Source organism: Zalophus californianus, chromosome 13 (genome assembly GCF_009762305.2).
Source record: "Zalophus californianus isolate mZalCal1 chromosome 13, mZalCal1.pri.v2, whole genome shotgun sequence".
Lineage (NCBI taxonomy): Eukaryota > Metazoa > Chordata > Mammalia > Carnivora > Otariidae > Zalophus > Zalophus californianus.
In genome coordinates, this window is record NC_045607.1 from 9,661,967 (window position 1) to 9,680,733 (window position 18,767).

At 37.8% G+C, this 18,767-nt stretch overlaps 1 protein-coding gene across 7 annotated transcripts in view; it reads left to right on the forward strand.

Annotated features, from left to right (window-relative positions):
* The window catches only part of MAPKAP1 (MAPK associated protein 1), a 233,063-nt gene that overhangs the window by 15,158 nt on the left and 199,138 nt on the right, over positions 1-18,767 (forward strand). For 6 of the 7 annotated variants that reach the window (XM_027616126.2, XM_027616125.2, XM_027616127.2 and 3 more), the window contains 2 exons: positions 13,654-13,981; positions 16,451-16,540. The exons of the other annotated variant lie outside the window; for it this stretch is intronic. In XM_027616126.2, the coding sequence (XP_027471927.1) occupies positions 13,723-13,981; positions 16,451-16,540 (349 nt within the window). In that variant the 5' untranslated portion in view covers positions 13,654-13,722. Of the gene's footprint in view, positions 1-13,653; positions 13,982-16,450; positions 16,541-18,767 lie in introns of those variants that run through there. 7 annotated transcript variants of the gene reach the window in all.

Genomic DNA, 18,767 nt, shown 5'->3' on the forward strand with positions numbered 1-18,767 from the left:
TGCTGAGGAAACAGAGTCAGGGACACCTGACTCACTTGAAGTCATCCCATTGTTAGTCCTGAGGCAGGCTAGAGACAATAACCTGGAATTCCAGATATGTTTACTCAGAGTTCTAAAAACCATTTTTTTATACATGATAGCATTAAAAAAAAAAAAAAAACCAGGTGGCGATAATGCCCATTCAACTCAGTCAAGCCCATTCAACCCACTCAGTTTTGTAGTGGGTTTGCTGCCAAAATGTTGATACTATTAAAATCTTTGTCAAAAAAGGAATTCCTTGTACTTCTATTCTTAGAGTCTGAACCATGGCACAGTGATATAAGTAGAACTTGCAATGGAATTCTTTTTTCCTTTGAAGCAAAAACACAAAACTTTTTAGTTGGACTCTAGGGTACACTCCTAACCATACCTCCTCCTTCTCACATGTGCTTGGAATAGAGTGAGAGCTGAAAGGTACCTCTTATAGTTCAAACTCCCCATGTAACAGATGCAGAAATGGACCAATATGTAAAACAGGTTTAAAGGGGCTTAACGAAGTGACTTGTCCAAGGCCATGTAATTAGATCCCTGGTAATTAAGGAATTGGAATTCAGGTATCCTGAGTGGTGCTTGGAGTAAACTGTGTTGCTTCTGTTAATTGATGTGGTTAGCCTGAGAGCCAGGTGAGTGGAAACAACTCCCTTCAATTCTTCTATTTAAGCAAACTGCAAACATCAAGGAAACAATAAAAGGAAAATAAATCTTAGACTGTAGTGGGGTACTTGTCTACTGAACCGGCACTATGGATAAGGGGCCTTTTTTGGGGAAAATCATGGCACAACCCTTTGGGAACAAGAAAGATCCATTTGTTCATCTCTTCATTCCACGCTGAGCTCTTATTGGATGCCAGCCACATTCTACTAGAATCTGGCAGCACAGTGATGAATAAGACAGTGTCCTTAAGGAGCTTAGAGTTTAGAAGAGAAAACCAAAATATAAATAATTATTTTTAAAATAAATCATTGTGATTAGTTTGTTCATTCATTCATTTATTCATTCTTTCAAACTTTAACATAGCCAGAGAGATCCTTTTTAAATGTTACATCATATCACAATCCTCTGGTGGTTCTCCACTTTAATCAAAGTAAAAGAAGAGTCCTTAGAATGGCCTGTAAGGCTGCACATGTTTGCTGCACTCTTCCAGACCTCATCCTCTACTACTTGATTCTTTGCTGGACTCCTTGCTACTTCTTCCATAGTTCTGGACATACTACCCTCACTTGGCAATGAATGCATTTCCCTTCAGAAGTTTACATGGCTTGTTCTCTTACCTCCTTCAAATGTTAACTCAAATGTCAGGTTCTTAGTGAAGCATTCCTTGACTACTTTATTTGCAGTTGCAGCCATGGCCCACCACCTGGCATGCCCATCTCTCTTCCCTGTCCTGTCTTTTTCCATAGCACTTCTAATTTACTGTTATAATTTACTTCTCTGTTTTGTCTGTCTCCCCCATTAGAATGTGAACTCCATGAGGGCAGGAGTTTCTGCTTTGTTTTCTGCTGTACTCTTTGCATCTAGAACAGTGCCTGGCACATGGTAGGCTTCAATAAATACTTGTTCAATGAATAAATTCAACAAACACATAGTACCTACTACTAACAGACAATGTGCTGGATTAATTATTTGGTGGAAGTAGTGACAAAGTGCAGTGCAATGGGACCACAAAGAAGGGAGCAGCTAACCTGGTCTGTGGGATTCATTGGGGAGGTTTCCTAGAAGAATTGACCGTTTTGAGCTGGCTTTTGAAGAAAGAGTAGGAAGAAGCCAGATGAAGCAGGGTGGATAGGCTTCAGATCAAGCTTGATGGGACATGACTTGTATTTGTTGTAGTAATTTGGGCTTTGATTTTCCTTAGGGTATGTTAAAATTTCAGTAAACAGATACTGGGAGTTGAACTTGTTTAGTACCTGAGAAGACTTGAGCATAGATTGTTTGGTTTAGGTTTAGTATCAATGAAACTGTTCCAAGGGGGTTGGAAATTACCACAGATTTAGTGGCTGCATATAGCATATCACAGCAGGGTTTCTCAACCTTGGCATCATTGATATTGACTTTTTGGGGGGGTATAATTCTTTGTCATGGGTGCTGTTGTGTGCATTGTAAGATGTTTAGCAGCATCCCTGGCATTTATCCACTAGATGCTAACAGTGTGACAGCCAAAAATATCTCCAGACGTTGCCAAATGTCCCCTGGTGAGCAAAATTGCCTTCTAGTTGAGAACCACCACATTAGAACCACTGCATTATTGTTGGGGTCTAGAGATTCCTGCCTTTAGCAACTTTACAAATGATTGGGGGAGAGAGAGGTCAATATCCAGATTTCTGATTCTAGAATTGGATCAAAAAGTTTGAAATTGGCTGTTCCTTATACATGATACTCCTATAACTAATTGTATTGAAGGTAGAAATAAAGTGCTTTTAAAACAGTTTTGGACCCTGCAAATTGGAGAAGAGTTCACAGAGGATGAGATTGTTGAATTGCACTTCGAAAAATAAGGTTTGTAATGGAGAGGGGCACATTCAAGGGGATTATCATTACCGAAGGCTGACGAATTGTGTTCAGAGAGTTCTGGGAGTTGCCTGCTGAGGAGAAGGGGCAGGTGAGTAAAATTGGGTTGTAGAGAGCCTTAAATGTGTATGAAGGCAAAGGGGTCTAGGCTGTTTTCCTGCACTATTTTCATTTGTCTTCCTGCATAACAAATAACCACAAACTTAATGGTTTAGAACAATACAAATTTATTGTCTCTTAGTGGGTTGGGCATCATGGCTTCATCTTGGGTTTTCTGCTGAGGGTCTCAAAGGAATGATATTAAGCTGTCAGGTGGCTCCAGCCTCATCTGGAGGCTCGACTAGGGAAAGATCTCTTTCCAAGCTCCTTCAGATTGTTGGTGGAATTCATTTCCTTGTGGCTGTATGACTAAGGTCCTCATTTTCTTGCTACCTGTTGACTGGGGCTACTCTCAGCTCCTACAGGCTATTCTCAGGTCCTTGCCATATATTGTTCTTCCATAACTTGGCTGTTTGCTTCTTCGAGGTCAGCAGGAAATTCTCTCTTTTCAGTTGCCTAGGATGGTGTCTTACATAACAGAAAGTAATCAAGGATATAACTTCCCCCACACCTCCACCCAACACTTTTGCTATATACTCTTTCAGCTAGGTTTTATCCACGCTCAAGGGGTGGGTATGACATAATTACATGGATATCAAGAGACAAAAATTTCTGGAGCCATCTTAGAATTCTGACTACCATACACAACTTTTAGCTCCTTGAAGGCAATGACCAAGTCTTTTTTCATTTTTTGTTCAGCCTTAAATCTCTGGTGCTTGGCACATAGTAAGTGCTTTATAAATATTTGTCAAATGAATAAAATCAGTGAATGAGTATTTGGTAGACAGTTGAGTGTTTATGGTTTCAGCTCCTATATTGGTAATTTCACATTGGGAAGCAGCCTGGTTTCTCTGGCATTATTCATTTCTTCACTCTAAGTAAAACTGTAAACATTTTTATCTGAAGTATTAAAGTAAAACCTAAAATTGTTTGTTTATTATCACAAGTGTCAATCAAATCTATTATGTCAGTGAGACAGCACCCACTGGAAAAATAATTTAGGGCTCCATTGCAACAAACTAGCAGATTTCTTTCTTTTAAGATTTTATGTATTTATTTGAGAGAGGGAGAAAGAGCACAGACGGAGAGGAAGAAACAGACTCCCCGCTGAGCAGAGAGCCTGATGCAGGACTCCATCCCATGACCCCGAGATCATGACCTGAGCTGAAGGCACTTAACCAGCTGAGCCACCCAGGTGCCCCAAACTAGCAGATTTCTTGTAACAGCCAAAAATGTTGGTGTATTTGGAGTTTTGAGGGTGGTGGGTGGATAACTTGTCTGAGGTTTCACATCTATTGCTAGCTATTAAACATTATTTCAAAACACTTGAAAATACTGATTGTTTTATAACAGCTGCATAAAAACGGATTTTATTCTAACTTGTGCTTACAATTTTATATATAGTTTGGTGTTACTAGTAATTATAGTTCTTTTTTTTTTTTTAAGATTTCATTTTTAAGTAATGTCTACACTCAACGTGGGGCTCAGACTTCCAAGCCCGAGATCAAGAGTCGCATGCTGTACTGACTGAGCCAGCCAGGAGCCCCTACAGTTGTTCTTCATACTAGTTATAGGAAACATTTGTTGAGCCAAATTTAGATCTTGAGTTGTCCATTGATAAAATGCCATTTTATCTTCACAAAATCAGATATTTCTGATATCCAGTGTTTTTCCACTAGACCTTGCTGTTTAGACTGGGTTTATGAGAATCCCAGTATGTGCCAGGGAGTACTAGAAACCAAAAGTAAACATGGCACATATTCCTGGACTATCAATTTTAGTGATATATTCAAAGGTAAAACTTTTTTCCTGTTAAATACAGGTGCAGTATATTATAGGATAGAATGGAAAATATGAATGAATTCTAAAAATAAATTTCTTATAGCATGTTGCTTTAGGTGGCTCCTCCTAGCTTCTCTCATACCTTGATTTCTGGTCACCCTCCTCTGCCCTTCAGGTGTGTTCGTGGAAAAGTTTGAGAGGCACTATACTGTACCAGGCTCCCTTTAACTGGATCTTGGCAGATGGTAAGATTCAGAGACATTTCAGGTGGAGGTTAGTGGTACAAGAAAAATCAAGGGCCGGGTCCCTTTGTCCAAAGGAGACATTTTACAGGAGGGAAATCCTGGTCTCCTGGTAGGTTGGTGGGGGTCTGGCTGGTCCCAGATGGCCTCAGTCACTCATTAGGAGACCTTAGCAGGATAGCTGGAATGACGGACAACTGAGCCTCTCTTAAGTGGTCTGTTATCCCAACGTCCTTCTTTTTTTTTTTTTAATTTATTTTTCCCCAAGCTTCTTTCAGTGATTCACATGTGTTCCAAAGAAAGTGACAGCAGAAATTTGCAAGGTCTTTTGAGGCTGAGCTTCAGAAGTTACTTCCATTATATTCTCTTGATCAGAGTAAATCACAATGTGAGGCCAGATTCAAGGGGTGGGGAAATAGACTCCTCCTCTTGATAGGAGGAGCTGTAAAGACTGGCCTTTAAAAAACCCACCATGTGATCTTGGACAAGTTACTTAGTTTCTTTAAGCCTTAATTTTTTTAATCTATAAAATGGGGATGATACTAATACCTAATACCTACCTCTTGGGGTGGTTGCAAGGACGAGATATGTTGTTACCTGAAAGTACAGCTGATAGTAAGAGTTCAGTAACATCATCTGTTACTGTTCTTGTGTGTCTGCCTAATGAAAGCCTGGTCATCCCTGGGACCTTCTTCCTTCCTAAAGCCTCTGTAACTTTCTTGTCTCTTGGAAAACAGACTTAGTGTCTCATTTGATGGTTAGTATGTGTTTCTTATACGTTTATATATGTATACAGCATAGCTCATCTGCTGAAGTTTGTAAGCCCTTGGAAGGTACAGGCCAATGTTCATATAATTTTTTGTAGGATTCCTAGTGCCTAGTTCTCAATGATGTTTAGTGAATGAATCCCCATATTATTTAAAAGAAGATACAAGCATTTCTTTTCTGTTGTTTTGAGTCTAGCAAGTACTTTTCTGAAAGGAAAAATTAAACTCTCCAGCTATAGAAGCTCACTATTTACTGTTTAATAAAATTAGGCATATTCACATGGAGGTTTTAATTCTCGAAAGGAACAAAACATTTAATTTTTACTGGTCTAAAAAATAAATGAAGATTTGATTTAAAGTTAGAGTTAGAAAAAGATTTAAAAACAATAAAGTATGTTTTATTTTACTGGTCATTTCAGTGATTTTCAAATTCCAGGAGGTGTGAATTCTGAACTTAACTAGATAAAAAGATGTTCAAATCTTAGTAAAGTGGTCTGTTGGTTTTTATACATGAAAGACTTTGTATATAGTAAAAAGGCTTTTGTTTTTCTAAGTTATCATTCCTTGCTGTGCAAAATAAATGTGAGTGCTTCTGTAACACTCTTAAGGAATCCTGTATAGGAACCAGGTTTGACTTGGAAGTTAATGCTAATAGCGTGAAGTTGGGGTACAGTGAGGAAAGGTAAAAAAAAATCTTGCATCTGCTGTTACATGTTGTTAACTCCCTCAGCAGACGTTAAATCATTTCAAGTACAATAATAGTGTGGGAGGTAAATTAACTAACCATTAACAATCTTATAAATACACAATTAACATGCCAGCATTTATATGACACATTGATGGGGCAGCAGTAATTTTTGATTGGGAGTTTGCAGACCTTGGAGAAGCCTCAGGCTGTTGCTTATTCAGACAAGTTTTCACAGATGGCAGGTAAGGGGGCTTGAAGTCTGTCTGGCAGAGGGAAGTAGGTGTATAGAGTGCTTTGAAAATCTAGGAAGGGGAATTTCCTTTTAATCATTGGCTGAATGCGAGCATTTTAAGTCATGTTTAAGACTTTAAGACCTATCTCAGGTCCTTAGGGAGTGAAGAAGTATAGGGAGGGCTCATTTGCTCATGCTTGGGTTATTTAAAGAAACAGAATATTTCAGTTATGGACTTTGTTTGCAACTGAAGTTGCATGAATCTCTAAGGGTTTTAAAAAGATACAAGGTGCTTACACCTAACTTGGAATTTAAAGTAAACCTTTCCTCTGTGGTTTCAGGTCAACAAGTAGGTGATCTCTGAAGTTTCTTTCTTGTGTAAAATTTTGTGACTTTTATTTTTGAACAACCATTACACACATTGCTTATTTCTTGCTATTGTATAAATCATAGTTGCATGAGTTGAGGGGAGGCTAAGGGTCTGGTCTACTGCATAACACATTTACTGTATTACATCTTCCACAAAGACCCATGACAGAAATTTCTCTCAGGACCCAGAACCCAAAGAACTCAACAACAGGATCTTTCAAAATCTCATTTATTATGACTGTTGCAATTCTTTGTTCCTTTTTGTTTTGGGAGGCTGTATAATGCCTCAGACTTATTCGCTATCTGGCTTTGGCAGGTTTTTTATTTGCTTCAGTTTTTTCATCTGTAAAATGGGGACAAAAATACTATCTCATAGAGTTATTTTGAAAATTATATGAATTAATCCATCTAAAAAAGAAAAAGCAAATCTAGCTTTTGTAATAAATAAAGTTAATTATTATAATTGCTTTTTGCTTCTGAGATTCTGCAGTCTTCCTGTGGCAAATGTACAAGATCATATAACATTCATCCAGAGTTACTTACCCTTTGCCACTTTTCTCATTTACTGTTTTACTATGTTGTATCTTATGTTTTTCTATAAGCCATTGCAAAGTTTGGAGAGTGTATGTGTATGAAGCTATTACTAAAAATATACTTGTATTAAGACCATTAAACCTACTAAAAATTTACTCCCCTGTGTAGGGCATGTTCCAAGTTAACACAGGCAAGTTACATGGTTATTAATGCACACAAATGGTTATGTAAAGTGGTAATAGCATCTAAATTGCACCTGGAACAACACTTAGCACATAGTAGGAACTTAATAAATATTTGTTGAACGAATGAATGAAGTATAAAAGGAGACTCACCCAGTACATTAAAAATGACTGTGTGTCACTTTGGGATATCTCATGTCCTCCCACTCTGTGTGGATGTCCCTTTTGCTTTCATTTTTGTAAAACAAATCTCTATACTTTGAAAGGACCCTGGAGTTGAAAAGTGGGAGAATCTGTGGAAAGTAGGGCATCTTGGGGAACAGACCTCCTGGAGGCTGAAATTGTTTATCCAGGTAACCTAAAGGTATATAAAAAGGACCAGTTATCTCCAAGTCAAGAATTGGTAACATCTAGGGGCACCTGGGTGGCTCAGTCATTAAGCGTCTGCCTTCGGCTCAGGTCATGATCCCCGCGTCCTGAGATCGAGCCCTGCGTCAGGCTCCCTGCTCGGTGGGAAGCCTGCTTCTCCCTCTCCCACTCCCCCTGCCTGTGTTCCTTCTCTCGCTGTGTCTTTCTCTGTCAAGTAAATAAAATCTTAAAAAAAAAAAAAAAAGAATTGGTAACATCCAGGGAAGTCTTGTTCAAGGCCCAAAGAAACAGTATTTGTAAAAATGTAAAGTAGCATTTCTAAACCATGTTCTGTGAATCTCTCTCTTTTTTTTAAGATTTTATTTGAGAGAGACAGAGAGAGCACAAGTGGGAAGGAAAGGGAGAAGCAGGCTCCCTGATCAGCAGGGGCTCAACTTGGGGGCTCGATCCCAGGACAAACGGGATCATGACCTGATGCTAAGGCAGACGCTTAACTAACTGAGCCACCCAGGCGCCCCTGTGTTAGTGTTCCTGGAGGAAAAAATTATTAAGGATCAGATAAGTTTAGGATTTGGGATATATTGCATTGTGAGATTCCCCACTCTTGGAGATTCACAATATACATTAGTAGTTTGTTTGTTTTTTTAAAGATTTTATTTATTTATTTGACAGAGAGACAGTGAGAGAGGGAACACAAGCAGAGGGAGTGGGAAAGGGAGAAGCAGGCTTCCTGCTGAGCAGGGAGCCTGATGCAGGGCTCTATCCCAGGAGCCTGATGCGGGGCTAGATCCCAGGACCCTGGGATCATAACCTGAGCCGAAGGCAGCCGCTTGACGACTGAGCCACCCAGGGGCCCCACATTAGTAGTTTAAAAGCATTGAGAAGTCTGTAATTAAACAGAAGAAGAAAACTTATTTAATTTTGTTTAATGTGGCATTTCCTAGACATTTTTTTAAAATTTAATTTTAAAAATTGTATTAATATATAACAAAATTTACCATTTTAACCATTTTTAAGAGTATAGTTCGGTGACATTAGGTATATTCACATTGTGCAACCATTTCCACCATCAGTCTCCAGAACTTTTTCATCTTTCCAAACTTAAACATACTTATTATAAATACTCCCCTTTCCCCTGGCATCCACCATTCTACTCTCTGTCTCTATGAATTTGACTACTCTAGGGGCCTCATATAAGTGGAATCATACAATATTTGTCTTTTTGTGACTTCTTTCATTGAACATAATCTCCTCAGGGTTCATCCATGTTGTGGCATGTGTCAGAATTTTCTTCCTTTTGAAGGCTATTGTATGTATATACCACATTTTGTTTATCCATTCTCTACCAGGTATTTTTAATGACTGTACTATTCTGTTACATGCATATGTCATGATACACTCATCACTGATGGATGTATATGTTACTTTCAGATTTTCAGTATAATAAACAATCTTGAGATAAATATTTTTGCATAGTTATCTCCTAGGGGCAAATCCTACAAGTAGGGTTTCCCAAAAGGTACTCATTATACTTTGATAGATGGTACCACATTACCCTCTAAAAAGTCTCAATTTTCATTCCTTTTTACAGTGCATGAGAGGGCTCCTTTCTCTGAACCCTGCCAATGTTATGTTTTAAAAATCTTTGATCTTCACACAGCTGATTAGAGAGAATAACTTGTTTTCATCTGTGTTTGGAATGTCTTTGTCCTAGAAATCAAATCTACCTTCAAATGATAATTTGCTGCTCTTAAAGTGATTTAAAACATTCTTTTGGTTCTGAAAAGTAGTGTTGGGATAAGTTGATAGTGTTCCAAGGTGACAGGTTTTTGTTTTTGTTTTTTTAAGGATTTTATTTATTTATTTGAGAGAGAGAGAGGCTTGATCCCAGGACGCTGGGATCATGACCTGTGCTAAAGGCAGACACTTAACCCACTGAGCCATCCAGGTGCCACCCCAGGTGACAGTTTTGAAAGGCATATTGAAGAGGAAGAGAAGCTCTTGTATCTGTATTAATGGAAAAAAGGCAATCCTTTCTTTATAATCACACTACACATGACATGCTCATAGATGACTTATCTCTACAACAAAATTACATAGTCCTTGGAAGTCAGACCGCAACTCTTACTGAATTTCTGCCATGTGCAAGATGCTTTGTTGCCAGAAGGGATGTGGTGGTGTGTCTCCTGTCCCTGTGGAACTTACAGCCTAAATCCTCAAGTACATGTCATGGTTGGTGGAAGGCACATTTCCCAGGGCACACTTCTTGGAATTCCCTATCAGAATTGGTATTGAATAATATTTGTTGAGTGAATCATTCAGATTCCTCATTGTATGAAGTCGTAGTATACCAATAGAGAAATTGTCTGCTCCTGTTGGGGATTTGGGGGCCTCTGTTCTACAAGGATAAAGTTAGGGACTTGGTGTGTGCCTTCAGAAGTATTTGCCCGTAACTCTTTTCTTCATAAGAGGTGATGGAGCAGATCTATTTAACTAAAAAAAAAAAAAATATATATATATATATATATAAATACATGCATACATACATATATATGTGTGTGTGTATACACACACACATATGTATATTCTGTTGAGGGTACTTAAGTATACTTTTGTTTCTTTGCCCTTTGCCATATGACTTGTTGGTGCCAGAACACCCATTAAATGTGTTGGTTCTCACTGAAGCCCTTGTTTTTTGCAAGGGAGAGTTACTCAGTATGAAATTGAAAGCACCTGTCCCCTTTGCTAGCACCTAGTTGCCTTACTCTCCTGGGGGAGACCCAGTGATTGCTACGAGGGTGTTGGCAGTTTTGACCATCTGTGATGCTATGATTTTGTTACAAAACAAATATTCTCATTTATAAGTAATTCCATGATTGTATACATCTCTGTGGTTTTATAATAATTCTTATTTTATAAGTGAAATTTAAATGCTCCCCTTTAATTCTGTAATGTTTTTTGATTAATACACTTAAAATGGTAGGCTGACATTAAAATTTCTGGGACTTGGAGGAATCTCATTATATTAGGAAATACAATAGGACTATGTTAGGTTATAAACTTTTTTTAAAAAATATTTATTTATTTATTTGTCAGAGAGAGCAAGCACAAGCAGGGGGAGCAGCAGGCAGAGGGAGAAGCAGACTCCCCGCTGAGCAAGGAGCCGGATGCAGACATAATCCCAGGACCCTGGGATCATGCCCTGAGCCGAAGGCAGATGTTTAACCAACTGAGCCACCCAGGCATCCCTAGGTTATAAACTTTTTGATTCTGGGGTGCCTTACCTTGGCATTTCCCATTAGCCTCAGTGTAAAATAACTACTCAGTAAATATATTTGAAGGAAAAAATGAAGATTAGTGCAATTCATTTGATTAGAGATGTTCCTCAGTTAAACTTTCTCTTGATCTCAGTATCTTTAAGAGTACCAAGTGATGTCAGTAGAATGTTACTAGACAAAAATTTTTAAAAGCTCTGTTGGTTATAATGATTTATTAACTAGATTTCCCCCTATGTTCCATTTCTAGAAGAAACAAATGACAAGAAAATCTGGTGTTGTAGGGCTTTCTAAAAATAAATACCTTCTAGGACTGTCCGGCTTTCATGTTCCTTGCATCTCATAATGATTTTAGAGGAGGAAGGTGACTCAGGTGACCTGTAGAGTCCTCTCTCAGAAAGGAAGCACACATTTATTTTACATGTTGTGTACTTACTAAAGAAGGACGAATGTTGATATATTTTAGGATTACATTAAACAAGAATCGAAAGCTGAAGTTAGCAGTGATTACTTTCACCATCATCATTGTTATTCTTAATAGCAGCTAATATTTAATTATGGGCCAGGTGCTCTTTTGAGCACTTTTATCTTCTATATCCTGTCATTCCTGGAGTCCCGTTTTATTAACGAAGAAAGAAAACAGACTCAAAGAGGTTAAGGTTATTTTGACCAAAATCACATAGCCAGCAAGTGGTAGGGTCAGGATTTGAACCCATTTCTACCTGTCAGTCCTTATCCTGACCAGTGTACTCTAATACAGTAGTCCCCCTTCATCTGCAGGGGGTGAGTTCCAAGACCCGTAGTGGATGCCTGAAAAACCATGGATGGTACCAAACCCCATGTGTATGTACTATTGTTTCTCCTACACATACATAGCTATGATAAAATTTAATTTTTGAATTAGACACAGTAAGAGATTAACAACAACAATAATAAAACAACAATTATAACAATATACTGGAATAAAAGTTACATGAATATGGTCTCTCAGAATATCTTATTGTACCGTAATCGGCCTTCTTGTGATAATGTGAGATGATAAAATGCCTACGTGATGAGACAGAAGTGAGGTGAATGACATCAGTATTGTGACATAGCATTAGGCTACTAATATATATATATATATTTAGATTTTATTTATTTGACAGAGAAAGCACAAGTGGGGTGGGGGGTGGCAGAGGGAAAGGGAGAAGCAGGCTCTCCACTGACCAGGAGCCCAATTCAGGACTTGATCCCAGGATCCTAGGATCATGACCTGAGCCAAAGGCAGATGCTTAACCAACTGAGCCACCCAGGTGCCCCTGGTTACTATTTTTGACCTTCTGACGATACATCAGAAGGAGGATCATCTGCTGTTGGACGTCTGTTGATCATGAGTAACTGAAACTGCAGAAATTGAAACCACAGATGAGGGGAGACTACCATGTTTTCTTCTTTGAATATTCCCATTTAACTGAAGAAGTACCATCTTGTTCCCAGAATAAACATCATTTTAGTTTCAACAGGATTCAGGAAGCAGTTCTTACAATGAGGTTTCTAAAATAAGAAATTAATTTGGTAGCAGAGAAGTTTGATTAATAAAGTTTATTTTATTTTTTTTTAATTTTTTTTTTAGATTTTATTTATTTATTTGACAGAGAGAGAGAGACAGCAAGAGAGGGAACACAAGCCGAGGGAGAAGCAGGCTTCCCGCAGAGCAGGGAGCCCGATGTGGGACTCGATCCCAGGACTCCAGGATCATGACCTGGGCCGAAGGCAGTCGCTTAACCAACTGAGCCACCCAGGCGCCCAATAAAGTTTATTTTAAAGCCCAATACTGGGGTGCCTGGGTGGCTCAGTTGGTTAAGCAGACTACTCTTGATTTCAGCTCAGGTCATTGTCTCAGGGTCCTGAGATCGAGCCTGTGCTGGGCTCTGTACTGGGTGTGGATCCTGCTTGGGATTCTCTCTCTCCCTCTGCCCCACCTTGCCCCCCTAAAATTAAATGAAATAAAATAAAAGCACAATACTATCTTAAACCAGAAGAAAGGAAAATGTATTTATTGAACAAAATTACTTTGGTGGTTCATTTTTTTTTTTAATTCCTAGTAACTCAAAGTATTGTCTGTGTTCTTTTAGTTACCTCACAGCCATATGATAAAGAGGGGGAAATGTAAACGAAAGAAATACGGTTTCATACTTTAGCACATAATTTGAGGAAAATACGACTTGTTCCCCCATGACGTTATAAAGTATTGAGGAGACTGCATGGGAATGAAGGGAGAAAGGAAAATTTATTGTTTTAAAAGTAATTATGTGCTTTGAGTGGCCTAAGGAGTCACTGTTACTTGTATTGCAAGAGAGGAAGCCATCCTCTCTGATACCATAGAGATCTCATTGACTAGAGCTGTAGCCCCTAGTGCTTATAAAGATTTCCTTTCAGCCTAGACTTAATCCTTGTAAGCTCCTAGGTACAAGGATAAATGTTGATTTTCAAGGTAGCATTTTACTAATTTGAATTTGTTTGAAAAATGATTCAGTCATTTTCTTCCTTATTCTTAAATATTGCTGTGTACATCATGTTTCTAGGGAGGTGAGCACGTGAAACAATATGAAGAGGAGAAAATAGCCTTTTAAGGAAATTGGCCCACAGAAAGGATGGCCTTCTTGGACAATCCAACTATCATTCTAGCTCATATTCGACAGTCACATGTGACCAGTGATGACACAGGAATGTGTGAGATGGTTCTCATTGATCATGATGTTGACCTAGAGAAGATTCATCCTCCTTCAATGCCTGGAGACAGTGGGTCAGAAATTCAGGGAAGCAATGGTGAGACTCAGGGCTATGTATATGCCCAGTCAGTCGATATTACCTCAAGTTGGGACTTTGGTATTAGAAGACGCTCAAATACAGGTAAACATTGCCTTTTAGTCATGTCTTCTGAACTTTAAATCAGTCAGTAATCTTACAGAATAATGCATAATGTTGGAATCGGTTTAATGGGGAAAGTTTCTGTGTATTAACAGGAACATGCATGTATTACAGTAAGAGCGAGTCTAAACAACATCTCCCTCTCCGTGACTGAATGGAGAGCGCCTCTGGAATGATGCTATCAGAAGGAAATAGAAGACGAATAGATGAAAAAGGTGGTTATGAGAGGCATGTTGGATGTTCTGTTTCTAAAAAGTCCTCATGTAGAAAGGGAAGTAGACTTATTTTGAGTATCTTCACAGAGCAACATTAGTCCCAGTGGGTAGACTACCTGGGTGGCAGGTTTCAGGTTGACATAATAAAGAATCTTTAATACAGAGAGCTGACCAGCCAAGGAGTGCTGGTGCTGGAGCCATTTCTTGGCCCTAGAGGGATTGTGGGGGGGGGGGTGGCTAGGAGGGATTGGAGGTAAATAGCTGAATATTTGTTAGAGCTGCTTTTAATAGGAATTCCTCCATTGGGTGTGAGACGAGAAAAGATGCCCCTGTTTTTGATATATTATCTTTATTTTCTTAAGTTGATCTCTACCCTTTGATCTTTGTGGCTTGAAAAAGCTAAACTTTGGTACGGGCATATTCAGTCATTAGCTTTTAAAAGCTTATCATTGCCCATTTTCCAGCTTATGTGTTTTGGAAACCTTTCAAGGGGAATGGGATGAACCAAGGCCTTTACTTAGATAAATTATTTAGAATATGTAATGTAGTTCTAATATGACAGGGTGTGCTAGGAGGTGGTTTTTTTGGGGGTCTAATCAGAAAATATCTCTACTAATCTAGTAGCAGTAACCTGCTAACTCCCAGGAAAAGTAACGATAGGAGATGTGGTAGAACATTGAAAATATTTGCATGTTTATTTTTGTGGTCCAAAGGTAAAATGCACATAAAGGAGTACTGCAGGATACAATATACAATGCAAGGCATGTTAAGGTTTTGGTTCAGAATTCAGCATTTTGTGACATCTCCAAAGAATAATTTGATCTCATGATGAAAATAATTAATAGCATTTCCCAGTACCTCAAGGAACTTTTATCAAAATAGGATTTGAGTGAAGGTTTGAATATAATTTAGAACCATTGATTCTCAGTTCTCTAGTTGAAACTGACTTCCTTGCAAGTTATTGAGATGATATCTTCTATGACAGGTTGAATGGATTTCAGTAGGAGAATGCTGCTAAATTGAGAGCTTTATGATTATATTACTTTGGCTGTACCCTTCACATTTATTAATTGCAATTGAATGTATTTTCCTTCAGTGGAATGTGGTTAGATATAGTGGCATTGTCAGAATGCTTTTGCCGGCACAGTTTACATTTATGGCAAGATTAGTTTCAGTGTTTCCCTACCACGATGCTAAGGCAAGCATGTATGATTTCCTACCTTGCAAGAGGTTGAAAGAGAAATTTACTTATTTATTTTTTGTTAGCATTGTGCCAGGAAAGGAAGTTGAAGATTAGCCAGAGGAAACTAATCTCAAGAAACGGCATCAATTAGGACTTTCTTTGCCATTGTGGTTTCCATATGCAGTAGTTGTTAATGTATGCTGAACAATATTTCTTTTTTTTAACAGTATTTCTTTAAAAGATCAGTTCATTGATTTTTGAAGGTTGATCAGCCAGTGGTAATATAATCTCATAAATGCATGATTTTAGGTGATGCTTTTGTTATTGTTGTTGGAATTTCTTAAGATAGCAGTTAGACGCTAATAATTACAGTTGTGGGGCGTCCTAGTGACCAAAGAATTTGCTTTTTAATCCTTTCAGCATATCTTAAAATTTTGTATAAGAAAAATTATTCTTTTTAAGATTTGACTAATGTTACAAAGATACAAATCATTTATTTTACTACCTATAAACTGTTTCAGCCCACTGAAGAAAAGCTATGCTAATTTATATAGCTTTGACATTTTATAATTTTCATGATTTTTAGATAAAGGATTTTATATTTAAAACTTTAATAGTCTAGTCTGAGTTCATTTATCTTTAATTTTTGAAACGGGTAGAGTAATTCATAACAGTAATTTTATTCCTGTAATGTAATATTCACTTCAGTTCATTTGTGCATTAAAATTCCTTTAAGACCGTTATTAATGATTTATATAATGAAATGTCATATTAATCACAGAAGTTTTCACATTTTATTATTCTCTTCCATGTTAATACTATCTTTATGATCTCTATTAATGTTTTATATCCTCTAATTTCAATTATAAATCAAGAATATTTTCATGTTTTTGTTGGTATTTGCTTTTCAGGGGTGCCACCTTTAAAATTTTATGACTTTTTCCCTACATATGCAATATAAAACATCTTTATTCATATAAAGGTAGTTAATTATGTCTTTGTTTATAGTAAACTTTCATTGACAAACTTATAGTTATAATATTTCTTTTCAAGCTCAAAGATTAGAACGACTCCGAAAAGAGAGACAAAACCAGATCAAATGCAAAAATATTCAGTGGAAAGAAAGAAATTCTAAGCAATCAGGTAAATGGAAATAATTTTAATTGTTGATTTGAGATTTATATATTTAGTTTATATTATTAAATAAGAGCTTTTATTATTTAATTCATCTTTTTAAATCCTCTGAGCAGATACCTCTTGTGTTTTGAGCTTTGAAGCTTTCACTTGGGTGCCTTGGCCCTCTGAAGCTGTGTGTTCTTTAGGTCTTATGTTTTTGGTCACTCTTCATTCTGGGTCACAGGAATTGGTGTGTGCAGAGCACACTTTGTACAAACTCTCATGCCAGTACCTTGTCCTTAGGGTCAAGGAATACCTATGGTTTGGATGGGCCTCTGGGTTATAGATTCCTCCTGGCAGTTCCAACCTAGACTTTCCCTTGCCTCATTACTGGCCGCAGTAACAATCTGTTTTGCATATATGCTAATTCTTTTCCTTTAGCTTAACAAGCATTATGTTGCTGGTATTATTAGCATTTGTAGTTTGTGTTCACATGGTATGTGTAGTATAAAGCTGGCCATATTACATATTTTCAAATCTTCAATCTCAGCAAGAAGAGAAAACTTTAAAAAATATCAAAATAAAATACTATTGAAGTATTTTCTAATGTTTATCTCATGTGTCCTAGATTTTCTCTCTTTTCCTCCTTTGAAAGAAATGTCTGCACTCTGTCCTCTATGTCTACCAGCACCTACTACCACCCTGGCACATAATAGATATCCAGTTAATTTTTGTTGACTGACTCCATTGCTACATAATACTTATAAAACTAACAATATTAATGATTATTATATTAACATCAGCACCTATGTAGTGCTGTTCTAAGCACTTTATACACATTACCTCCAATGCAGTGATTTTATAAGGTATGGCTATTGCTGTGGTTAACAGGTGAGACAGAGACTCAGAGCTTTAGCTTGCTAAAGTGATAAGCCCAGAAAGTGATAGTGCCGGAGAGCCATATTTTGTATCTAGCTCTGTCTGCAACTAAAGGCCAATCTCTCTCTGCTAAAGAAACTATATAAAATGGTTATTGCTTTCTCCTGCTGTGGTTGTAAACCCAGGTGTGCTCAGTGGGTATGATTTTCTTAATGATTGCTTCTAAATGACAACTGTGTAGAACCAAAAACCTTATTCACTTCTTTCTTACGTCTCATTTCTATGTCTTCCTGTAGTTCTCCTTGAATATCTATTTAGTTTTGCTCTTGATACTTTAAAAATCTCTCTAGGCTGGACTTCCCTGTTGATCCAGTTATTACTTCTCTTTTGTATTTATCACAAACTGAAAACCTTTATATTGTTTATCTTGTCCACTTTCTTCAAAATTTTCATGTATCTAATGCCTTTTCTTTTTTTTTTTTAAAGATTTTATTTATTTATTCATGAGAGACAGAGGGGGAGAGAGAGAGAGAGAGAAGCAGAGGGAGAAGCAGGCTCCCAAGGAGCAGGGAGCCCGATGCGGGACTCGATCCCAGGATCCTGGGATCATGACCTGAGCCGAAGGCAGACGCTTAACCATCTGAGCCACCCAGGCACCCTCTAATGCCTTTTCTATTAATTTTTTCCTAATGAATATAGAGCCAGTTTATCTAACCTCATCTCTCCAGTTACCCTTTGTTTTGCCTTCTTCACTTCCTTATCTTAAAACAATTACAAATAAATAGGATGAATAGAGCACCTCACATATAACTGCATTAATCCCCTTTACAATGTGAGTTCTTCAACTTAAATTTTGATACATTTCCCACTTACTCCTTAAAGTCTAATCCACTTTAACTTCTATTCATTGTTTTTCACAGAATGTGCTAGAGAAATAAATAGCCTCCTTTTTGCTTTCATTTGGAGCCATACTGTTCATTATTTGTGTATACTTCTCTCTCCCTCAGTTTCCGTCCCTCTTATTTCCATCTCTCACAGATTTCAGTAATTGACCCTGTGATCTTACTGCTGGAAAAGCTCCTTCTTAATATCCTTGTCCACTCTTCGAGATGTTGACCTTGAGCCAGGCCAGTGAACCTCATCAGTGCACAGAGGAATAGTTTTGAATTCTCTGTTCAACAGGGTTCCATCATTACCACAGGTTGGCACTCTGGGTGTCCTGAAATGTGTTAGAAAAGTGGAGTCAGCAGTCCAGTAAACATCTACCTGGCAAACTGAGCAGCCACTCTGTTTGCATACATCTCTTAAGCACATACTGTCTTTTGGCGAGAAATGCCACAGCCAGATCCTTTTGCTCTTCATTGGGAATTTTGGT